The 26,419-nt window shown below is 35.3% G+C and overlaps 1 protein-coding gene across 1 annotated transcript; it reads left to right on the plus strand.

Annotated features, from left to right (window-relative positions):
- The first annotated feature begins 1,548 nt into the window (after positions 1–1,548).
- Positions 1,549–24,111, plus strand: LOC137387612 (glucose-6-phosphate exchanger SLC37A4-like). Its single transcript, XM_068074084.1, has 9 exons — positions 1,549–1,627; positions 2,156–2,302; positions 5,069–5,206; positions 5,723–5,819; positions 10,878–11,101; positions 11,629–11,990; positions 14,203–14,341; positions 18,951–19,121; positions 24,014–24,111. The coding sequence occupies exons 1-9, from the start codon at positions 1,549–1,551 to the stop codon at positions 24,109–24,111; spliced, it is 1,455 nt and encodes a 484-aa protein (XP_067930185.1).
- Positions 24,112–26,419: the final 2,308 nt, after the last annotated feature.

Genomic DNA, 26,419 nt, shown 5'->3' on the forward strand with positions numbered 1-26,419 from the left:
CTGCAGCAACATTTACACGCAAATCTCTGGAGGACATGGCAATCGATGTTGGTAGTCACTTTTCGCAGTCCGTTACGAAATAGTGAAGGTAGGGAGAGCGCTATGCTGATGCTCAACATAGCCATTCAATTATTAACTATTGATGGGACTGAATGTCGGCAAGTAATGGTGAACATTGAAGTAGGTGAATAAATTATAATGCGCAGTTATTACAAAACAGCAGCGATCTCCTATTGGCTGGTTCACTGCTGACCATTGATTTATTCTAACATTGCTCAAACAGTTGATAGTGACAATCAAATGTAGGGTTAGGTTCATGTTCTAACGTAAACCTTATTACATTCTTTTAGTGTGTGATTTTATGTTACAATATTACTCACAGAACAGTGGAAGCAGCATGAATGCAGCTTTGTCATTTTGTAGATTTAAGAAAGGGCGTTATAAATTGATGCTGCAGAGCATTACATAAATATAACAAAATCATTTGTAGTTCAACTCATTCATACCTGTGGAGTTCAACTAATTCTATAATCCATATACATTAAGTTATCAACTCATAACGAGGAGTTCAACTAATTCTATAATCCATATACATCAAGTTATCAACTCATAACGAGGAGTTCAACTAATTCTATTGAAACTATGCATGTCAGTAAAAAACATTTTTGCTCTAATTAATGGAGCATCATCAAAAACGCAGGTCATTTAGCACGCGTTCCAATCACTGAGAAAATTATCCAATTGAACCTCTGTTATCAAACATTGCACTGTGATATGTAGGACCTACTTAAACTTTATTCATGTTTATGGCAATGGAGCAGAGAATACCCCATCCAAATATCTAAAAATATTAAAAACTTGCTCCACATTCCGCATTACTAAAAGGACGAGTATATTTAGACAGCGAATTATAGAACACAGAGACCTGACTATGCAAAGATAACAAGCCTGTCTCAGAATTCACAAACTTTTTTTAAACTGCATCTGTAGGAATCTTCTTATTGTGAGCAGATGAGTGTAGAACATCATATTCAGTCAGTGTCAACCACATTCAGGTTGCAAATCATAGTCTTATTATTATAGTAAAAACATCCAGTCAAGTGTGTACTTAAGTTTTGCCAAGACTTGTTATAAAAAAGTCTACGCATTTGTTTCAGAGGGAGTAAGTACGCTCTAAGGAACCAAACTAAAAGGGTAGTAACTGTTTTGAGTGCGAAAAATATTTTCAACAATATGGTTGTTTGCTTAGGATTATAAATTTATATTTTCTTGATATAAATAAAAAACTCGAGTTTAAATAGTAGTTGCGTTACCAATCAATCTACACGGTGAATTTAAGGAATGTTAATAATTGTATGTATTTTAAGATTGTGAAGCATTATAAAAACAACAATAATTTTTTATATAAGTCTTTAGTAAGTTGTGAGAAAAAATAAAAAATAAGGCGTGAACGTGTCGAGTAGATTCTGTGAATTTCTCACTCGGAAGTCTAAATAAGTTATAACTAGAGAAAGTTGTTTATTAACTCGCCTTCGTTTGAATTTCATCATGTCTGATGAGGGCTCAGAAGAAAATCCAACAGAATCTGGAGGAGAATCCAAAGGAACAGAAGAGGAGCAAGAGGAAGGTTAGATATGGTTTCCTTATTTATTTTATTATTGTTGCTCCATTTTCAAGTTGGCTTTGACTCATAAAATTTGATGTGTAGTCTTGTAGTAAAATTACTTAGATTGTTTAGCTTGAAAATCATGGAAAAACTCTCAGCCAACAAGTTTCTCTCATTCATCCCAATTTTCTTAGAATGTAAAATTCACAAGAACATTCCATTATCACATAAGGTGAAGGATTGAAAGAAGGAAAATAGATCATACAACTGAGTGTTTCACTCTGAAACATAATCTAAAAGCAAATTGTCAATTACCTTTAATGTTTTTTACAATTCATCAAAGTAACAATGCTTTTGCAATACTTTTATAATTTGAGTTAGCTTTAATCAAAGTATATTAGTGGTTGACAGTTCCAGTTGCTTCAATTGCATTTTTTACTTTTTCATTTGCATTGACTATATACCAGTGGCTAACATACTCTGACAACTCCAAGTGGTAAGTTCTTTGGAGATCCAACTGTTTTTTGATTGAGTTTTTTTTATTTGTAGAAAACCCAATATCTTTTACTTCCTATCAGCTTTTTGTTTTCGTTGGATGCTACTTGGCATATTCTTTGATGTTGTACAATAGAAAGGCCTTCACTTTCACCCTTCCTCATGTAATCATGGACGAACATTTCACAACATACGAAATCAGTGAGTTCCTTCCTTTTTATCCTCGCATCATATAAAGTGTATTAAATATTTTATGTTATTGTTGAACTCATAAATGTGAGATAATTATATAGCGACACGAACAACACACAACATATCTGCAGAGTTTTACACGTTATATGAACAGCAATGCGGTCACATTTCTAAAAAAAAAATTTTTTCACTTGAAAAACTCACAAACCGTTCACTAAAAGGTAACAGAGACTTTATTAGAAAATAAGAAAGGCACTCAATAACTGGCTGCAAACAAAATACGATATATTCTTTATAATCTACAAATTGCAAAACTAAGAATTGTTTTCTCTTGTTTGAAGCAGCGCCTGATTACAAAAGTGAGACTCCAATTTTCTTTAGCTCCTAGAAATCCATCTCTAGTTTGTGAGCTCTTCAATAGATGTGCAATTTATTATGATTACACAATAGACATTCGCCAGAGTTTTTATGTATTCACTCAAATCAAAATAATCAAAGTTTTGTTATAAACATCTTGATAGAACAATGCAAATCGCTAGTGTAAAAATAACTCAAAGATAAGAAAATGTCATTTCCATATCATGTTATTCTAACATTGTGATAGGTGGATGTAGGCTATTTGCATTGCTTTAAATAACATAGCAAACATGCTTACATCAAATCTTATTGGCTAGAAGCTATCACTTCTAGTGTTACGGCTGAAATCTGCCTGCTGAAAAAAAGAAACATTTTTGTTGCAAATTAGGCAAGCATTTAATCTTTAGAGTCAATTATGGCAAGTAATTGTAAAGGGTAATAATAAATAGTAAGTAAATTGTAAAGGGTAATAATAAATAATAAGTAAATTGTAAAGGGTAATAATAAATAGTAAGTAAATTGTAAAGGGTAATAATAAATAATAAGTAAATTGTAAAGGGTAATAATAAATAGTAAGTAAATTGTAAAGGATAATAATAAATAATAAGTAAATTGTAAAGAGTAATAATAAATAATAAGTAAATTGTAAAGGGTAATAATAAATAGTAAGTAAATTGTAAAGAGTAATAATAAATAGTAAGTAAATTGTAAAGGGTAATAATAAATAGTAAGTAAATTGTAAAGGGTAATAATAAATAATAAGTAAATTGTAAAGGGTAATAATAAATAGTAAGTAAATTGTAAAGGGTAATAATAAATAGTAAGTAAATTGTAAAGGGTAATAATAAATAGTAAGTAAATTGTAAAGGGTAATAATAAATAGTAAGTAAATTGTAAAGGGTAATAATAAATAGTAAGTAAATTGTAAAGGGTAATAATAAATAGTAAGTAAATTGTAAAGGGTAATAATAAATAGTAAGTAAATTGTAAAGGGTAATAATAAATAATAAGTAAATTGTAAAGGGTAATAATAAATAGTAAGTAAATTGTAAAGGGTAATAATAAATAGTAAATTGTAAAGGGTAATAATAAATAGTAAGTAAATTGTAAAGGGTAATAATAAATAGTAAGTAAATTGTAAAGGGTAATAATAAATAATAAGTAAATTGTAAAGGGTAATAATAAATAGTAAGTAAATTGTAAAGGGTAATAATAAATAGTAAGTAAATTGTAAAGAGTAATAATAAATAATAAGTAAATTGTAAAGGGTAATAATAAATAGTAAGTAAATTGTAAAGGGAAATAATAAATAGTAAGTAAATTGTAAAGGGTAATAATAAATAGTAAGTAAATTGTAAAGAGTAATAATAAATAATAAGTAAATTGTAAAGGGTAATAATAAATAGTAAGTAAATTGTAAAGGGTAATAATAAATAGAAAGTAAATTGTAAAGGGTAATAATAAATAGTAAGTAAATTGTAAAGGGTAATAATAAATAATAAGTAAATTGTAAAGGGTAATAATAAATAGTAAGTAAATTGTAAAGGGTAATAATAAATAGTAAGTAAATTGTAAAGAGTAATAATAAATAATAAGTAAATTGTAAAGGGTAATAATAAATAGTAAGTAAATTGTAAAGGATAATAATAAATAATAAGTAAATTGTAAAGGGTAATAATAAATAGTAAGTAAATTGTAAAGGGTAATAATAAATAGTAAGTAAATTGTAAAGAGTAATAATAAATAATAAGTAAATTGTAAAGGGTAATAATAAATAGTAAGTAAATTGTAAAGGGTAATAATAAATAATAAGTAAATTGTAAAGAGTAATAATAAATAGTAAGTAAATTGTAAAGGGTTTTATGGCTTTGAATACGTAGTTTTTGTAATGAAGAAGTAAACTATAAAAAAAGGCACAAACTTCTTTTGCATATGATAATAAAGCAAACTTGAAGTTAAGTATCACAAAGTTGAAGTGATCTAGTCCAAGCCTACTCAATGAAAGTCAACTTAGTTCAAGTTTACCTTGACTTGAGACTTGAGTTAAGGTAGGCCTAAGTCAACTTGAATCAAGTCTGCTTGAATTTCCATTAAATCAATTTGAACTGCACTGGCACAATTAAAGTCTATATAAGTTTAGTTTACATAAGTTAAGTCTGGCTGAGTTGAGTCAACCTAAGTTAAGTTTGAATAAACCTAAATTAATTGTACTTGAGATAACTTAGCTTAATTTGTGTCTCTCTCAATAATTGTTAGTTCAACCCTAGCTAAGTTGATCTTAGTTAAGATGATATAAGCTGCATCAATCTAAGTTGTTTTCAAGTTGATCCAAGTTTGGCAACTTACATACTTGTGAAACTTAAACAAGAAGATAAGATTAATATCTTTGTAAAGCCTTATATTTATGAACTTTTGCAGGTGTGATAATGGGCGCCCAGACATTCACCTACACAATCAGTAGGTTCTTTGCTAGCATAGCAACTGACCATTACCCTCCAAGAGTCATGGTGATTGGAGGACTTTTCTTCACTGGCTTTGTGACTCTCGCATTCTCAGGTCAGCAGAAATGCCTCTACGATTAGAGTTTATCATAAGAACAATGTATTTTCAGCATAAAGTTTCAGAAAATATATGACTAAAAGAAATTTTGGCCACACCCTTGCTCATTAGTAAAATAATGGCAAACATGTATAAAATAATTTTTATGTGTACATTGTAACTTTGTCTGGTCATGCCGTCCTTCATGTGACTCTGAATAGTTATGCCTTAGTTTCATGAATTCATCGTAACACTGGCATGTGGCTCTATATGTTTGTCTTATTTTAGTGAACCCTGCATAACACATAATTTTGCTCAGTCAATAAAAATTGTATGTTAAATTTTTATTTTCTTTTAATAAAACATCCCTTAGTTCTTTTATGGTTTCTTCTTGTTGTGCTGTTAATAGTTGTTTTCTAATATACATCGCCGCACACTCACACTTGCTAGTGTTTTACACTCACACTTGTTAGTGTGTTATATAAAAGTAAATTTAGGTTTCTTTCACTCTCTACAATTTTGCTTTGCTCACAGACCAAGAAGACTGCGCCAATATCACAATACTGACGGGTGCGAATGGCCTAATGCAGGGTCTCGGCTGGCCAGCCGTGTCTAAAATTGTTAGAAGCTGGTGAGTATTCCAGTCTAGATGTAAAAATAGTTTATCCACAGCATTTAGTGTAATTACAAACTTTTGAGTGTAGTTACAGACTTTTGAGTGTAATAAAATACTTCTGAGTGTTATTGCTTTGATGAGCTCTCAGTCTTGCATTGCGATATAGTGTGAGCTAATCTTATAATAACTATGACCTTGTATTAAATTAACATATATTGAGTCATATAGTATTATATAATATCATATAGTATCAAATAATATTATATTCTATTGTATCATATTATGGTACATAAAATTATTTTGTATAACATTATGTTGCATGATATTATAATATAGAATATTACATTTTGGTGTCTTTTAATATATTGTATTATAACATATTATATTATAGCATATAATAGCCTATTATCCTATACCATATCTTATTTTATTACACTACAAGTAACATATTACAATTTTAATTTGAGCATATTACATTATAGTTTCCTGTAATATATTGTATTATAACATATGACATCATAGCATATTACAGTTTATTATCCTATACCATAACTTATTATATTACGCTACAAGTAATATATTACAACTTTAAAATTTGTACAAGTATTTAGATTATTTTTTATGATATTTCACTATGAGCTGATGAATAATAACTTGTTACAAAACAATATAATAATGTATAGAATCGTTACTGTGAAACGCACATTGCAAACAGCAAGTAAAAAAGCCTAGTTGGTGATTATGTGAGCTGTACTCTCTACGAAGTACATTGTACTCTCTACAGCTAGTATTAACACCAATGTGGGGTGGTCCTACCTACTAGCCATGTCTTACTTAGTAGTGAGCAAATAATAGGTTTTATACCCTCATTGTGTCAAGTCTCATTCACTACAATACATTCATACCCTCTTTTGTGTCAGCACCCAGTCAATGATTTTAAAATTCATTAAAGTTATTATGCTAGTGTCAATATTGAACCTAGAGCTTGCATGGCAGCATTATATTGTGTAGCCATGCCAAGTTAGTATAGGGAACAAGTTAATGATAGCTGTAAGCATAAAAATAGGGCTCATATCATTTTTTTAGGATCAACACAAAATTTGTTTGGAAAATTACACAAACACCCCGCTGTTCTATAAGTAATGATTAAATTTCGATGAGGTGAAGCGCTTCAAAATATTCAACTGACTCTGTTATTGTGTGATTAGCCCAGATAAGAACTTATAACTTAAGGATGGTGTGATTAGCCCACATAAGAACTTATAACTTAAGGATGGTGTGATTAGCCCACATAAGAACTTATAACTTAAGGATGGTGTGATTAGCCCACGTAAGAACTTATAACTTAAGGATGGTGTGATTAGCCCACATAAGAACTTATAACTTAAGGATGGTGTGATTAGTCCTCGTAAGAACTTATAACTTAAGGATGGTGTGATTAGCCCACATAAGAACTTATAACTTAAGGATGGTGTGATTAGCCCACGTAAGAACATATAACTTAAGGATGGTGTGATTAGCCCACGTAAGAACATATAACTTAAGGATGGTGTGATTAGCCCACGTAAGAACATATAACTTAAGGATGGTGTGATTAGCCCACATAAGAACATATAACTTAAGGATGGTGTGATTAGCCCACGTAAGAACTTATAACTTAAGGATGGTGTGATTAGCCCACGTAAGAACTTATAACTTAAGGATGGTGTGATTAGTCCTCGTAAGAACTTATAACTTAAGGATGGTGTGATTAGCCCACATAAGAACTTATAACTTAAGGATGGTGTGATTAGTCCACGTAAGAACTTATAACTTAAGGATGGTGTGATTAGCCCACGTAAGAACTTATAACTTAAAGATGGTGTGATTAGCCCACATAAGAACTTATAACTTAAGGATGGTGTGATTAGCCCACATAAGAACTTATAACTTAAGGATGGTGTGATTAGTCCACGTAAGAACTTATAACTTAAGGATGGTGTGATTAGCCCACGTAAGAACTTATAACTTAAGGATGGTGTGATTAGTCCACGTAAGAACTTATAACTTAAGGATGGTGTGATTAGCCCACGTAAGAACTTATAACTTAAGGATGGTGTGATTAGTCCTCGTAAGAACTTATAACTTAAGGATGGTGTGATTAGCCCACGTAAGAACTTATAACTTAAGGATGGTGTGATTAGTCCACGTAAGAACTTATAACTTAAGGATGGTGTGATTAGTCCACGTAAGAACTTATAACTTAAGGATGGTGTGATTAGCCCACGTAAGAACTTATAACTTAAGGATGGTGTGATTAGCCCACATAAGAACATATAACTTAAGAATGGTGTGATTAGCCCACATAAGAACATATAACTTAAGGATGGTGTGATTAGCCCACATAAGAACTTATAACATAAGGATGGTGTGATTAGCCCACGGAAGAACTTATAACTTAAAGGATGGTGTGATTAGCCCACGTAAGAACTTATAACTTAAGGATGGTGTGATTAGTCCACATAAGAACTTATAACTTAAGGATGGTGTGATTAGTCCACGTAAGAACTTATAACTTAAGGATGGTGTGATTAGCCCACGTAAGAACTTATAACTTAAGGATGGCGTGAATAGCCCACATAAGAACTTATAACATAAGGATGGTGTGATTAGCCCACGGAAGAACTTATAACTTAAAGGATGGTGTGATTAGCCCACGTAAGAACTTATAACTTAAGGATGGTGTGATTAGTCCACATAAGAACTTATAACTTAAGGATGGTGTGATTAGCCCACATAAGAACTTATAACTTAAGGATGGTGTGATTAGCCCGCATAAGAACTTATAACTTAAGGATGGTGTGATTAGCCCACGTAAGAACTTATAACTTAAGGATGGTGTGATTAGCCCACATAAGAACTTATAACTTAAGGATGGTGTGATTAGTCCACGTAAGAACTTATAACTTAAGGATGGAGTGATTAGCCCACGTAAGAACTTATAACTTAAGGATGGTGTGATTAGTCCACGTAAGAACTTATAACTTAAGGATGGTGTGATTAGCCCACATAAGAACTTATAACTTAAGGATGGTGTGATTAGTCCACGTAAGAACTTATAACTTAAGGATGGTGTGATTAGCCCACGTAAGAACTTATAACTTAAGGATGGTGTGATTAGCCCACATAAGAACATATAACTTAAGAATGGTGTGATTAGCCCACATAAGAACATATAACTTAAGGATGGTGTGATTAGCCCACATAAGAACTTATAACATAAGGATGGTGTGATTAGCCCACGGAAGAACTTATAACTTAAGGATGGTGTGATTAGCCCACATAAGAACTTATAACTTGAGAATGGTGTGATTAGTCCACATAAGAACATATAACTTAAGGATGGTGTGATTAGCCCACATAAGAACTTATAACATAAGGATGGTGTGATTAGCCCACGGAAGAACTTATAACTTGAGAATGGTGTGATTAGTACACATAAGAACATATAACTTAAAGGATGGTGTGATTAGCCCACGTAAGAACTTATAACTTAAGGATGGTGTGATTAGTCCACGTAAGAACTTATAACTTAAGGATGGTGTGATTAGCCCACGTAAGAACTTATAACTTAAGGATGGTGTGATTAGCCCACGTAAGAACTTATAACTTAAGGATGGTGTGATTAGTCCACGTAAGAACTTATAACTTAAGGATGGTGTGATTAGTCCTCGTAAGAACTTATAACTTAAGGATGGTGTGATTAGTCCACGTAAGAACTTATAACTTAAGGATGGTGTGATTAGCCCACGTAAGAACTTATAACTTAAGGATGGTGTGATTAGCCCACATAAGAACATATAACTTAAGAATGGTGTGATTAGCCCACATAAGAACATATAACTTAAGGATGGTGTGATTAGCCCACATAAGAACTTATAACATAAGGATGGTGTGATTAGCCCACGGAAGAACTTATAACTTGAGAATGGTGTGATTAGTACACATAAGAACATATAACTTAAAGGATGGTGTGATTAGCCCACGTAAGAACTTATAACTTGAGGATGGTGTGATTAGCCCACGTAAGAACCTATCGTAATATAAAATTATATGTGTAAATGTTTGACATACAATGTAGATTTTGAGTAGCTGTTTGTTTAAGCATCCAACAGAAATTGCTACAACACATTCTTTGATATTTTTCAAAACATTACAGTTTTGTAGGTAATACAAAAATAACTTAAAAATAAATAGTAAATATAATGAAACTGTATACTTAAATTAAAGAATAACCAGTATAAGTGAGAATGAGATGGACCAGAGACGTCTACCACTCACTCTCCTACTAGACATATTCGTTGCTTAGCTAGCCTTTCTGTCCCTGTGTCTCTCAGATAAGGTTACACGTACAATAAATACCTTTCAATGATTACTAGTACCCTGGCAGTCTAGTGTGCCACTAAGGACCGTCAGATGTAATAAATATGTGTACAATTACTCCGTGGTATCAGCGAGCAGTTGAGTAGCACAGCTGTTAGTGTTGGTCCACCAAGACTAAAGTAGGGAGTTCAAACCCTGTGTAACGTGATCTTTTTCCCAACCATCAACTGTGATTTCAGTCAGGTAGACATAGCTCTTGACGTATGTAGCGAATACTACTTCATTAATTTGATTTGTACATACAATTTAGTTTTTGCATTTATTTTTACTTGCGTATAGTACATACTCATCCGATAATATACAGTTTGTGTGGCAGGCTATACTATAATATATACGCATTTAGTCAAAAGCCTTTTTGTGCGGCACTCTGTAAGCCATAATATGTAATCACTCAGTCAGATATAATTTTAAGTAGGTAAACCACCTGTACACTCTTGTGTTAATTCTGACACATCAAAACAAGTACATGTATTTATTGTAACTAACTGCAGCATTTCTAAAATGACCAGAGTATCACGTGTCAAAGTAACAAATTTTTCAAGTTGTATAAATAAGAGTATATAAGCTTGTTGTTCAGCCAAATGGGAAGTTGTATAAGAGTATATAAGCTTGTTGTACAGCCAAATGGGTAGACTTTCTGTTCACCAATAGGTTCCCACCCCCGCAGTTTGGTCTCTGCTATGCACTGCTCTCGTCAGCCGTTAATGTGATAGCCACCCTTGGACCAGGTGTCGCCAATGCTCTTGCGTATGCTTATGGCTGGAGGTTTGCAATACAAATTCCTTCTATCATTTCCATCCTATCATCCGGAGTTCTTTACTACTGCCTCTGGGATAGACCATCCGACGTAGGGTACGAGGATCAGTACTCACAAGGTACACCATAATGTGTGAACTTGCTAGTCAAATGTTCGAAAGAAACACAAATTCTGATACAATTAGCTACACTCAGTTGCAAATCCATGCAACTTCTAGTACATTTTATATTAGGTTAAAGATTTTAAATTGTAGGAGTTGTGAGCTCATGTGAAATTTTAAAAAATTGTTTACTTTTGGTTACTTTTTCTCAGGCTCTAACTCCTATGTCAATTTTTTAACGCTGAGCTGCTCAGCTACGCAAGCGCACATTTCATTTTCCTCTTAATATTTTTTGCAAGTTTTGCAATCCTTTACATATTTTTGGGCTACTCATTGTATTGTGTCCAAAGCATCCGTATAGCTGGACATATTTTGGTAACTTCATCGTTTTGTAATATGCATACCACTTTTGACTAAAATTTTCTTCTAAAGGCTGCTTGCAATACTAGCTCTTATTTTAATTTTTTTTATGAGAAGACGACTTTCACTGACCGAATACATTTGTACTACATGTGCATGGTACAGTTTGTTCTCTTATATTACAGTTAGCGCTGTTCAGGAACACTGGTCGGATTTAGCTGGCAGTGAATTCATGGCCTTTATCAGTGTTGTCTATCTGCTGTTATTTATGGTAAAGACATGCTGTCAAGATTGGGGTCAGCAATACCTACTCCAGGAGAGAGGTGTGTCAGCATATCCAGCCGCCACATACTTAGCAGCCATGGAAGTAGGAGGTCTTGTTGGCAGCATATTCGTTGGAGCACTGACTGACTTAATGGTGCGGAATGGTGTTGGTGGGAGAGATCCTACAAAGTCACCAAGAATGATTATTGTTCAACTGTGTGTGGCCGGCTCCACCCTCTTCCTCAATCTCTTCCTCTTCAGCATTAACCAGGATAGCACTCAGGTACACGTTTCTCTTCTTTGGTCACATCTTTTCTGATTTCCAGGCTTCTGATAAGTGCCCTTCCTACTAGAACCTTTCTGATTAGTGTCTCTCTGATTAGAGTTCCTCTGATTAGTGTCTCTCTGATTGGAGCTTCTCTGTTTGGTGTTTTTCTGATTAGAGTTTCTCTGATTGGTGTCTCTCTGATTAAAGCTTCTCTGATTGGTGTCTCTCTGATTAGAGCTTCCCTAATTGGTGTCTTTCTTGTTAAAGCTTCTCTGATCGGTGTCTCTCTGATTAGAGCTTCTCTGATTGATGTCTTTCTGATTAGAATTTCTCTGATTGGTGTCTCTCTGATTGGTGTCTTTCTGATTAGAGCTTCTCTGATTGGAGCTTCCCTGTTTGGTGTCTTTCTGATTAGAGCTTCTCTGATTGGTGTCTTTCTGATTAGAGTTTCTCTGATTGGTGTCTCTCTGATTAGTGTCTCTCTGATTAGAACTTCTCTGATTAGTGTCTCTCTGATTAAAGCTTCTCTGATTGGTGTCTCTCTGATTAGAGCTTCCCTGATTGGTGTCTTTCTTATTAAAGCTTCTCTGATTGGTGTCTCTCTGATTAGAGCTTCCCTGATTGGTGTCTCTCTGATTTGAGCTTCTCTGATTGGTGTCTTTCTGATTAGAGTTTCTCTGATTGGTGTATCTCTGATTGGTGTCTTTCTGATTAGAGCTTCTCTGATTGGTGCGTATCTGATTGATGTCTTCCTGATTGGGGTCTCTCTGATTGGTGTCTCTCTGATTAGAGCTTCTCTGATTGGTGTCTCTCTGATTAGAGCTTCTCTGATTGGTGCGTATCTGATTGATGTCTTCTTGATTGGGGTCTCTCTGATTGGTGTCTCTCTGATTAGAGCTTCTCTGATTGGTGTCTCTCTGATTAGAGCTTTTCTGATTGGTGTCTCTCTTAATAAAGCTTCTCTGATTGGTGTCTCTCTGATTAGAGCTTCCCTGATTGGTGTCTCTCTGATCAGAGCTTCTCTGATTGGTGTCTTTCTGATTAAAGCTTCTCTGATTGGTGTCTTTCTGATTAGAGCTTCCCTGATTGGTGTCTCTCTGATTAGTCCCTCTTTGGTTAGAGCTTTTTTGATTGTGTTTCTCTAATTAGAGCTTCTCTGATTGATGTCTTCCTGATTTGGGTCTCTCTGATTAGAGCCTCTTTGGTTGGTGTTTTTTTAATTAGTGCCTTTCTGATTGGTGTCTTTAGAGTTTCTCTGATTGGTGCGTCTCTGATTAGTGCCTCTCTGATTGGTGTTTTTTTTATTAGTGCATCTCTAATTGGTGCCTGTCTAATTGGTGTCTCTGATTAAAGCTTCTCTGATTGGAGGTTCTCTTTTTGGTGCGCCTTCAGTTAGAGCTTCTCTGATTGGTGTCTCTCTGATTAAAGTCTCTCTGATTGGTGTCTCTCGGGTTGCAGTTTTTCTGATTGGTGTTTCTCTGATTAGAGCTTTTCTAGTTGGTACCACCCTGATTGGTGCCTCTGTGATTGGGACCTCTAAGATTAGAGCCTTGCTAATTGGTGTCTTTTTGATTGGAGCTTCCCTGTTTGGTGTCTTTCTGATTGGAGCTTCTCTAATTGGTGCCTCTCCGTTTTGAGCCTTTCTGATTGTTTCATTCCTATTGGACTTTCTCTGTTTGAACTCTTTTTGATTAGTGCCACTCTGATGGCCTTTTTACTGAGTGATTTTATTCTAATTGCTTCCTTTTTATTGGTTAGTTTTAAATTGCCTCTATTTTCTTGCTAAGTTTTTCATTGGTTTCTTGTGTTGTATAAACTTGAACTGTTTGCTAGAGTTGTTTACCTCATGAACTTTAGTCCCGCTGATAAATAAACCCAACTATTAGTTGAAGCTGTTGGAAAGTTAAATGTTTAATACTATTAGTCTCATATACAATTTACATATACACGTTATAAACTTGTTCAAAACTGCTTTCACATTTATTGTCAGGAAAAGGTCATAAAGATCATAAGTTCTTCAAAAAAAATTTTCACACTCAGCCATGAATTACACAGTCACCTTTCTATTTAAACATGCAGAAAATTGTATTGCTTCACTTATCAAGTAATATATCATTCATTGAAGTTCATCAAATACAATGTTATTTTATGTAACTTGTTACATACATAGTTTAAACAATTGAGGTGATAGATATGTAAACAAACCATTTTAACTCTTTTATTTTAGACATACATGAGATTACTTGGGTTCATCATGGGATTTTGCATGTACGGAGCAATCAGCTTGCTGGCAACGATCGCCGTCGAAAAGGCACCCATACTGGTTACCGGTGCAGCAAACGCTGTCGTAGGATTGGCTGGCAATCGTATGTCTTTCAACTTACTTCGAGATAACATGTTTTGTTGCTCCCAGTCGGTTCTACTTTAGGTTTTATTAAAGAAGTCAAGGCAGAACATGCTAATGGTTATGCTTCTTTCTATATTGCTAGGGCTGTTAATAGAGGCTAACTACTCAAATAGATCAATAGGTATATAAGAGAGGCAAACATGTCACTGTGTATCAAATACTGTTATGTAGGAATCATTCTTCATAGTATCATCGTCATTTCTATTATTATTATTGGTTGATTTTCTCAGCTCTTTGTATGGTAATATACTGGTATATGGTAAGGTCTACTTTTCTATGATATCCAGTACTTTCCTTAATATGCTCACAGATTCCAACAGAGCAGAAAAATGTGCTCTCTCTCTCCCTTCCCGTGTCCAACTTCCATAATTCATCCTTTATTTATTTTCTCCCTTCTCTCACACTTTCCCCCTCCCCCCCCCCCCCCCCCCCCGTGCTCCAATCACAACAGATATCACATTCATCAACTTCTCCCTTCCATAATTCTTTATCAGCTTCGGGTAGTGTCCATGCAGAGCCAATATTTCTCATTCTCTTTCTTGATATCAAGAAAGAGAATGAGAATTGCTGCATTCTTTTTGGCTGCTGTACTTTGTTAGTGCCTTCAACAGTCTGATGTATCCATTGTTTTCATCTTTGATGTAATCCAACAATCTATGCTTTTCAGTTGGTATCGTCACCTCTACTGATTACATTCTTCTCCCACCCTGACTTCCTGCTAAGTACAGTCATGTGACACTCTCTTTGGGATGTAATGCTCTATTCATAGTCATCAGCTTTTTTGTCTTTCTGTCCATTTCTTTTAGTTATTTATGTATCACTTACTGTAGTTTCTCACCAGTGCATCTAAGAACAGCTACTGCTCACGTGTTGATTGTGTTGTTGGCTTTGATTGTATAATCTTCATTCGGTTTCAATTCTAGTATTAGCTTTGTTCTCCTTCTAAATTATCTTGCTAGTTTTACCTTCATTTCCTTCATATTGATGTCATCTTTTTCTAAGATTCCTGAGTATTTGCATCTATTATCTGCAGTATTTCATTATCTCTCTATCAGGCAACCATATACCATTGTCCTCTTCTCTTTTCCCCTGTTTCTCACTACTGTAGCACACTTATCTACTTCAAACCGCATTCTGATGTCTTCCGTATGCATGTATATCCTTATCATCTGCACGAGTTTTCTAGATCATTCTTTGTCTTGGCAAATAGTTTTAGGTCATTCATGTATAGCGAGTGATTAATCTTATCAGATTGGGATCCGCTAAGGCTATATCCTTGCTTAGCCCCTCTGTGTAGCGCAGGCAGGGGACCAGGCAAACAACATACGGAAGAGGCGACAGTTAGTCTTTTTAAAAGAAATTCCTCTCTGTATATCGACCGATGCCAGGTCTTGACCTGCCGATATCAATGATGTCTTCCACTTAACCATACTTGATTTCATCAGCTTTCTTGCTCCCTCGGCAACTCCAACCATTCTCATTGTCTCCAAACTCTATGAATGTGGTACTAAATCATAAACCTTTTGGTAATCTATCCACCCAATGATGCAAGGTTTGTCTTTCCTCTCTTGCAGTCCTGTAACATCACTTTGTCCAGCATAAGTTGATCGCTAGTTTCTCTATAGCCTCTCTTACATGCTTTCTGCTTTTCTCCGATGAATTTGTTATGTTCAAGGTATCTGTATATTTCGCCAGATAACATTGATATAAGCACTTTCTACACTATAAGCCGGCGGGTGATGGGCCTATAGTTTCCTGAGACATTTCCCTTTTTACTATTTTTTTGTATTAACACAGTTCCGCCAGATGTCATCTATTGAGGTATTTGAGCTGTCTCTAAGCACTCGATTAGATATTTCACTACAAATACCATGCAGTTTGGTCAGGTTTTGATGCTAAATCCTTGCACACCATCATTCCATCAGTGCCTGGTGCTTTCCAGTTAGGTAGTCTCCAGTCAGGTAGTCTCCAGTCAGGTAGTCTCCAGTCAGGTAGTCTCCAGTTAGGTAGTCTCCAGTTAGGTAGTCTCCAGTCGGGTAGTTTCCAGTCAGGTAGTTTCCAGTCAGGTAGTCTCCAGTCAGGTAGTCTCCAGTCAGGTACTCTCCAGTTAGGTAGTCTCCAGTCAGGTAGTCTCCAGTTAGGTACTCTCCAGTCAGGTAGTCTCCAGTTAGGTAGTCTCCAGTTAGGTAGTCTCCAGTCAGGTAGTCTCCAGTCAGGTAGTCTCACCAGCACCTCTTTCAACATCCTTTTCTTAATCACAATTTCTGTCTGTTCCGCTTTCAACTTCATTTCTACTCTTTCAATCCATGGTGCATCTCTATTATGTTAAGCGGCACATCGCCAGATGCCCTGCCAGAATTCTCTTGATTCTTTTGCATTAGATGCCTCTCTATTTCTTTATTCTCTATAGTCGCTGGTTCTGGTTGTTTGTAACTTTTTCTGGTTGTTTGTAAGCAATCTGTTCTGTTGATATCACGTCACTCTATCTTCATATCCTTTTATTTTCACTGCTGATGCTGTTTGCTTCTCTTTTAGTTCTTCAATAACTTGTTTGTAGCCTCTGCTATCGATGTCAAATTCCATTTTCATCTTCCTTTTCATTCTGTCATTAAAATTTCTGCTTTTTGCTTCTTTTCGCTTACTAATAGCTCATTGTAGTTCTTCTATTTTTCTCTCCAATCTTGATTTACAGGCTGGTTCTTTCTTCTGTTTTGCAATCTCTTTTGTAAATCTTCTCCTAACAATAACTGCCGTTGCATAGAATGTATTATTAAGATCCGGGATAATATTTATTAGTAAGTGCTTTGCTATACCATTGATCTTTCTTATCTCCTCAATTAATTTCCTCTTGTCTATATGTCTAACATTTGGGAGTTGCTTTCTCATTTTATGCAGCCCTCTTATGCTCTTTATTTTTTCAACCAACTCTTGTTTTTAAACTGGTAGGTGCTCCGGTGCGTGGTTATCCATTGTAGCTCTCTGTTCTCAATTTTTTCCCTCTCAACTGATAGATCCTGCGTTGATGACAGTTTTTACAGACCTTAAGGAGTCTTCTGTTATTGCCTCATCACCTTCTTCTCCACAGTACTTCCTACAGTACTCCCCACAATACCCCCTACAGTGTTCCCTACAGTACTCTCCACAGTACTCCCCACAGTACTCCCCACAGTGCTACCCACAGTACTCCCCAACAGTACTCCTCACAGTACTCCCCACAGTACTACCCACAGTACTCCCCACAGTACCCCCCACAGTACTACCCACAGTACTCCCTACAATATTCCCCACGTACTCCCCACAGTACTTCACTACTGGCTCTCCGGTTTCCCTTGTCTTGATCTCATTCAGTTCTTTCTTTGACCGATTTCTCTTCCTCTTCTATTCACAATGACCCCAATGAGCCTGCATCGCAAGTCTGTTCTTCATCAGTTCAAACCCTCCTTTTTCTGTCCAGATTGAAGCCATCCTTCTCATATACCCTCTTCTAGCTGGTTCACTATGGTGATAATATTCCATAATTTTGATGTTTTCTCGTAAATTGCATTCATCGTCTTCTCTGCAGTGTCCGACCAGCAGTATGATAACGACCCGTCTCTGCCTGGTTCACCACTCCCGTCTTTGCCTGGTTCACCACTCCTGTCTCTGCCTGGGTCACCACTCCTGTCTCTGCCTGGTTCACCACTCCTGTCTCTGCCTGGTTCACCACTCCTGTCTCTGCCTGGTTCACATCTCTTCTCTCTGCCTGGTTCACCTCTCCTGTCTCTGCCTGGTTCACCACTCCTGTCTTTGCCTGGTTCACCTCTCTTGTCTCTGCCTGGTTCAACTCTCCTGTCTCTGCCTGGTTCATCACTCCTGTCTCTGCCTGGTTCACTTCTCCTGTTTCTTCCTAGTTCACTTCTCCTGTCTCTGCCTGGTTCACCACTCCTGTCTCTGCCTCGTTCACCACTCCTGTCTCTGCTTGGTTCACCTCTCTTGTCTCTGCCTGTTTCACCTCTCTTGTCTCTACCTGGTTCACATCTCTTGTCTCTGCCTGGTTCACCACTACAAATCACATGTTTCATCATAATGAGTCGTGCGTTTTCTGTCAGGATTTTCCTCTTTAGCTGCCAGTTCTAACAAGACCCTAACCGGTGCAGCAACAGGGTTCATGATATTAGTGGATCCCTGTTAAGGTCAACCTACTACTGGCGCTAAATTATTATTGTTATTATCATTATTATCATTATCGGTAGTTAGCATAGCATGATGTTAAGCTGGTGCTGGTATCTTTGGAACTATCATTATTATTACTAGTTTTGTTATTATTCTTTAGTATTTATTATTATGATAGTTAATTATTGTTATTATTGTTGCTATTAATATAACGCACATAGCAAGATGTAGAGCTGGATTGGATCAAACATCTTCGATTTGCAGTAAAGACATGCAAAACTTTTCTAAACAATATTACTATCCTTTTAAAACTTTCTATGATAATTATTAGCATTTTTGTTACTAGTTAAAATAACAATAATTATCCATTGTAATTTATGCTATTGATAAGTTAAAACCACTGATTTTTCATACAGTGGGAGTGTTGGCTGCTGGCTCACCTCTTCACTATGTGGCATCCAGCTGGGACTGGTTTACAGCATTTATGGGTGTCAACATTCTCTGTCTTCTCTCATTTGTCATCCTTGTACTTGGCAAAGATGTTAAAGCTGTCTACACACAAAGCACTGGCGGTCCACCGCGAATGAGTGAGTTGCAACTATCACCTAAACCATACTGATGAACAAGCCAGTGCCCATAGCAGTGTAATATGAAGTGTTTATAAGTTATTAGTATCTATCATTTAGCCAACAAAAATAGATTTTAATTTAGACAATTAAGTATACCAAAACTTAATTATCAATCCTTATTCTGAAAGCTATAAAGCTTTGATGTTAAGACATTACAACGAAGACAACTCCTAATCTTACTGAAAAAACATTTATAGCTTGTTTATTAAATCAGTCTGAAGTTGTCTAAATGCATCAGAGGCCATCAATTCTTTTTGGTCAATTCAACAATTTCGGTCACAAAAGGCATGGTTTATTTACTAAACAGTTGTTTTGGTACTTCATGTAAACGTTTCTCTTTTATATAAAACTTATTTGCTCTAAGGCTACAGCACAACTGGGAGTTATCCTTTCAACTCATGATGTAAGAGAAATTGCCATATATTAGTGGTCAGCTAACTCACATAGATATGTCGTAGCTCATGTTATATTATCTAAATCAGTCTAGCATTAGGCTTTCGGGATTTCTTTTAATTGCAATGCACATTATTTTATGACAAAATCCATGAGCGGGTTCATTGAGGGCAATTTGTCCTTATGCTTGCAACGAGGGTTTGGCTGATTCTTGGGTGATTCTTAGGTTTTTAATTGAATAGATCACGGCACATTTATTTGGAATAAAAAAGTTCTATGATCGCCGAGTGAGCCCAGGTATTGCGTGAAGGTGCTTTTGTACGCTAATGTCCCTCACGCGACAATTTGTTACTAAAGATTGTTCTAAAGATTAAACATGGTTAAGAGTGCTGGAGTGTTAGTCTACTAAACTGAATGTCATGAGATCGAGACCAACACAAAACGATATTTTATGAAGCAGTTTGATTACTGCATAAATTATTTCTACAACGCAAAAGTTGGAAGCGAGACTACAAAGTCGGAGTTTTATAGTAGATAATGAACGACACTTATAATTATATAAAGGACAACATATTTGGTCTGCGCTATTTACTGAGTGCTTCCTGATGGTGCTGTACAAGCAACCCAGTAATCAAATTTTACTGAAGGTTTCATTGAAACATAAATTAGTCTGATGGAGTGGCCTTCTCAGGCTTAGTTATAGACATTGCTTTTTACATGACATTTTGAACTATTGAACAAGTGGTGGGCTATGAAGTAAGCTTTCACAAATGTCATGTAAAATTTGCAATAATATGTTAAAAAGAATTTAATCCTCACTGTTTACATGACAGTTATCGATTTTTAACTTATTTCAACTTAAGTGATATGAACAAATTGCATACAACATCTAACAACTATTTTGAAAATGTCATTGCTAGCTGTTTTAACAAGCTTCTACCAAAAATCCATTTTCTTAGCAGAGAAAATTATTTTAAATGCTATATGTCAAAGATTTATTTGGTTATAGTGGCTAACTTTTGCCTTTTTTTGTTTCATGATTCTTGTTTAGCAAATTTTGAAAAATAATTCTGTTTGAAATGAAATTATTGCCAATAAATTAATATATATAATCATCTTTTATTACATTGCAGGGCCAACAAAATAAAAAGAAAGGGAATAACCAATATTCTTACCTGTTAGGTATGTGCAAAGTTATGCTGGTTGACCACACAACCAGTCACTTCTAAGAGACAGCGACAAGTTTAAACTCTATGAAAGTTGTACACATTAAATTTATTAAAAATAAAAATAAAATAAACGGATATTCTTCAACTTTTAAATGCTTCCAACAGAATCTGGAATCTGAAGCTTAAGTTATGGTCAATAAACAAACTAGCGAAAATGTTCAAACAGGTGACATGAGAAAATTGAAAAATAATTTTGAATCTCTGGTACTTTGATCTATATAATGGTACTCTTCTGTAGTGTTACATTAAGCATGAAACATTCTTCTGAAGTACCACACTAGGTATAAAACACTTCTGCAGTGCCACACTAGGTATAAAACACTTCTGCAGTGCCACACTAGGTATAAATTACTTCTGCAGTACCACACTAGGTATAAAACACTTCTGCAGTACTACACTAAGTATAAAACACTTCTGCAGTGCCACACTAGGTATAAAACACTTCTGCAGTACCACACTAGGTATAAAACACTTCTACAGTGCCACACTAGGTATAAAACACTTCTGCAGTACCACACTATGTATAAAACACTTCTGCAGTACCACACTAGGTATAAAACACTTCTGCAGTACCACACTAGGTATAAAACACTTCTGCAGTACCACACTAGGTATAAAACACTTATGCAATGCCACACTAGGTATAAAACACTTGTGCAGTGCCACACTAGGTATGAAACACTTCTGTAGAACCAAACTTGGTTTTCAAAATGCAAATGTTTTGTTAAGGATAATCAAGAGTCTACCAGTGTTCTACCCTACGCTCGAGGGTCTATTGTTGTGCGTAGCTAAGCTTAGCTAATCGCTGTCTACCCAGATCATTGTAAGTACAAGTACAAACTACAGTATTTCACTAGCTGAGTTGTTGCGTTTTTATTCCTTGAAAAACCTCTTGAGTTTCTTGGAATCTGTATAGCTAGTTGAGCTATTATCTGGGGGAATGGCGCTCAGCCCAACATGCCAGTTCACAAATGTCTTGCATGCCGAGCGTGATTTTACAAAGTTTTTAAAGTTAGTCGTAATTAAACTAAACTTAAAAGAAGTATAACGAGTATTCATTTTATTGCCATGTATAATTTACTCTGTTTCTTATTTTGGTTTGAAAAAGACACTCCAATTACTTGAACAATTGCTGTTTTTAGCCAAATAGGAATAAATACTTTCAAGATGATTATATAATTTGGTAGTTACATCGAATTGTGATCTTAACTTTAACAGATTCTTGAATGAAAATTGCGGAATTTATGTCCTCTATACATGAACACCAGTTTGACATCTTCTCGGTGATTTACGTTATATATCATCCAGCTAACCTTGTCAGGTATTTTGTCCAAGTATGTAAAGTGGAGTTTGTTAGCCCCAGTTTATAATAAACATGTTATGATAATTTCTTTTTTGCATCCTATTGCAAAGAAATAACTATTATTTTACCTAAATAAGCCATTTTTACTGTAAACACAGCACCATTCCGCCTGTCTGAAGCCATGGTTGAAAGTTAGGAAAAAAATTGTATCATACAAAATTCGAGCCCCTGTCATTGGGGCTCCCCTGACACACCTGACACCTGACACACCCGCGAATCTCTTACAGCATTCTGGACTGCCAGGGTAGTAAGCCCATCCAACTGCCAGAGACCACAGCTAGATGTTAGAGTAAAATACTGCTTCACACTGATTTTAAACTCATAGCATTTGACTTAGTAGCCTGGCATTCAAACACCTGCGCTTCTCGACTGCCTTCCATCATTTCTGAATAATTGTGCGCATATATATACTTTGTGCTTTGTCGGCATGCATGGCAGTTTCTCATGGCACACAGGACAGCCAGGGTACTAGCATTTAATAATACATGTTATCCGTTTATTCTTTTTAAACATTCATATTAGTTGTCTAAGCACTGCAGGCACATGGAGCTGCTTTCACAATTTCAAAAATAGAATTAATAATACATTGAATTGCTTTATTTCAGAGTGAGTATTTTGTGAGATAAATAGACAATATTAGCTATTCATTGGTTCTGAGTTCCACTTTATATTCAACGTTGTGTCTTTTTGAGATTATAGAAAGCTTACAATTTTAATAATCAGATGCAAGTATTTACTTCCACAAAATTACCACTTTCAGCTAGTCAACCCAAAGTTATTTTTAGCACTTCCTGCTAGCTTCTGTTAGCGCTCATCTGCAAAGCAGTCATACCAGTGTAAAAAAAACTCTTGATAAATTATAATACCACTGCTTTAGAACATGTGACCTTTCAAGCTTGGTTTGCACCTGTTGTGCCAACACTCTTTACAAGCTACCATAGTTGAATGCACTGATGGAGAGAATACACAAGATTGAAAATCATATAATGTATTGTGTAAGACAAGCGTCTGATGGTAGGCTATGGAAATAAAACTAAGCTTTTATAAAAACAAAAGTTATCAGTTCTGCCTCTTTGCCTCTGTACACAATAGAGAAGTCTTGGCTTTCTTATTATGTCAGCATGCTGCCAGCGAGAGCTCATCGCATGCTGAGGTCATTTACCAAAAGACAGATGGCTAGAAATCATCATTTATTCCATCGAACGTTGAAGCGGTGTCTGGTTTTTGCTGAACCAGATTTACTTTTTCACCAAGAAGGAAATGGTATCCAGCGAACAGGAACAGGTCCAGACATGCTAGCATTTTCTATGCTGTTGCAGTAGCTGACCAATAAATCGGTTTGTTTATCTTCACCCTCTAGATGCTGCCTGGTGCATCACTGGAATAGAGCAGTGCTTTTACAGATGTTGCTTTTTGTTCTGTAAGAGTGTTCAGTTCACCCTCCCCATTTGTATGGGGGTTGACGGTTTAGTCTTTATCGGCCTGACCCGTGATCAGGTGGTACTGGATTACATGTATTACTGGCAGCAGGTTCATATAGCCAAGATTATAAGAGCACTGGCTCTGTCTTATAGTAGTTAGCAGTTTGATCTTGACAGCTTACTTAGTAAGTAGAAAATTATTATAAACAAAATTGTGTCTTTTTATCTCGAGGGTGAAAAGTTGAAGCATATAAAATGAGGGTTTACCAGTTATTGAGGTTCTTCTTTGTTATTAAACAGAGGATCTGTCTAGTGGACTAACGATGCTTGAAGCGGACTTGATCTAAACACTCGAACTGATATTTTTAGAAACACCATTGACTTGTCGAGAGTAATCTAGATGAAGATCCTGAAGTAGGATGTCTGACGAATCTGGTTCTACAGTTTCTGGCAGCAACCCTCAGAGTTCAGCAGCTAAAACTGACTCAGAGGATGATGAAGGTAAAAATGAAGGAAATCGAAGGACTGACCTCGGGTGTTAAACATGTCATGTCATACAATTAGATTTTAAAACAAAAAAATTGAGTTGCTAGAGACACTGCTATACATTCCTTAGCCTTGCCTAATCTAGTAATGGAGAATTTATGAAAAATTCTATGTTTTTATAATTTATTTACTGTCTTAATATACAGCTTACGGTGTGCAATAAAATGAAAATGGTTTCAAAAATAATCTTTTAGTTTTGGGTAGATGAAAATGATTCACATTATTTGTAATCTTTCAAGATTTGATCAAAGCACTTTGAGAACAGATTGTGGTCATAGACTAAAATCCAACAATATTTGCAATTGGTTACCATTTAACCGCTACCACAAATGTACCTTTAGATCACATCCACTTCGGTCAACCTTTTATGTTTTAGATTGTTGTTTTTATAGCAATTGTTAAAAATATTTTTATAGATTTTTAGCCAAAACCCTGAGCAGTTAAAAAATTTTGGAACTGTTTCAAAAGCTTCTTAAAGATATAACCTGATTTAAATGTGATCTATAATCAATACATAACCCTCTGCTTCTGCTGCGCTAATAGTAGACACATAAATTTGATCTATAATCAACACATAGCCCTCTGCTTCTGCTGCGCTAATAGCAGACACACAAATGTGATCTATAATCAACACATAACTTTCTGCTTCTGCTGCGCTAATAGTAGACACATAAATTTGATCTATAATCAACACATAACCCTCTGCTTCTGCTGCGCTAATAGCAGACACATAAATGTGATCTATAATCAACACATAACCCTCTGCTTCTGCTGCGCTAATAGTAGACACATAAACGTGATCTATAATCAACACATAACCCTCTGCTTCTGCTGCGCTAATAGTAGACACATAAATGTGATCTATAATCAACACATAACCCTCTGCTTCTGCTGCGCTAATAGTAGACACATAAATGTGATCTATAATCAACACATAGCCCTCTGCTTCTGCTGCGCTAATAGTAGACACATAAATGTGATCTATAATCAACACATAACCTTCTGCTTCTGCTGCGCTAATAGTAGACACATAAATTTGACCTATAATCAACACATAACCCTCTGCTTCTGCTGCGCTAATAGTAGACAAATAAATGTGATCTATAATCAACACATAACCCTCTGCTTCTGCTGCGCTAATAGTAGACACATAAATTTGACCTATAATCAACACATAACCCTCTGCTTCTGCTGCGCTAATAGTAGACACATAAATGTGATTAGTACATGGCTATGGTTTAGACTCTATCCAGTCTCATCCAGTCTCATCCAGTCTCATCCAGTCTCATCCAGTCTCATCCAGTCTCATCCAGTCTCATCCAGTCTCATCCAGTCTCATCCAGTCTCATCCAGTCTCATCCAGTTTTACATGTCAGAAAAAAATTTTAATGAAGAACTTAACGAATCTGATTGGTCTGTATCACACGTTTGTTCACGTTACCGCGGCAATAGAACAACCGTCAGAGACTTCGAAAAATAACCTAACGTAAATGAGCTAAAAAAACTTATCTGAAAAAAGGTATAGAACATTTTCTGGTTCTGTAATTTGTTGATTTTAATAGTAAAGGTATAACGGACCTTTCAAGTTTACTCTTGAATTATATGTAAGTAGAAACTATGTCTATGAAATGCTGTCGGCATCATATGTTACGATGCTGTTGTTGACATTAAAGTTGATGTAGCTTTAGATCAAAGGATATGTTGGCTGAAATTGGTAATATCAATATATCTGCAATGTTAAGAAAATAGATAAAATTTAAAAACAGGTACAAACTTTAAAGCATAGAAATCCTACTACTACAGACATTTTTCGTATTTATATATTTTATTATCAGGTATTTTTATAGCTGTTATATTATTTGTCAAAACTGCTCAGTTTTTGTGCAAATTATTTGATAAAAAATATTCTATTTGTTACAATATAAAAATAAAATATTGGAAAAATAATTGTATAAAAAAGATTTATTTTATTTTAAACATTATATTTCATAATTACTAGTTATGTGTAAGTCTTTTAGCTAAACGAAGATTCTCAATCATCAAACAATTAAGCACTTTTATAGAGACTGAGAGACAGTTTATAAGAATCAGCTTGTTTCGCCATTCTACTTACTTTTAAACATATGAAGGAGCCCAGTCTTCAGATTACTATTTCACATTACATCATCACATAAGTAACACTCGCCTGCTCTATCTCTTGTAGATAAACAAATATCCTTCTGCTCCTATCAGATCTTTGTCTTTGTAAGTTGTTACACAGCATACAGCATTCTCTTATACAATCGAAAGTCATTTGTCTTCGCT

The sequence above is a fragment of the Watersipora subatra genome, chromosome 1 (genome assembly GCF_963576615.1).
Source record: "Watersipora subatra chromosome 1, tzWatSuba1.1, whole genome shotgun sequence".
In the NCBI taxonomy this organism is placed as follows: domain Eukaryota; kingdom Metazoa; phylum Bryozoa; class Gymnolaemata; order Cheilostomatida; family Watersiporidae; genus Watersipora; species Watersipora subatra.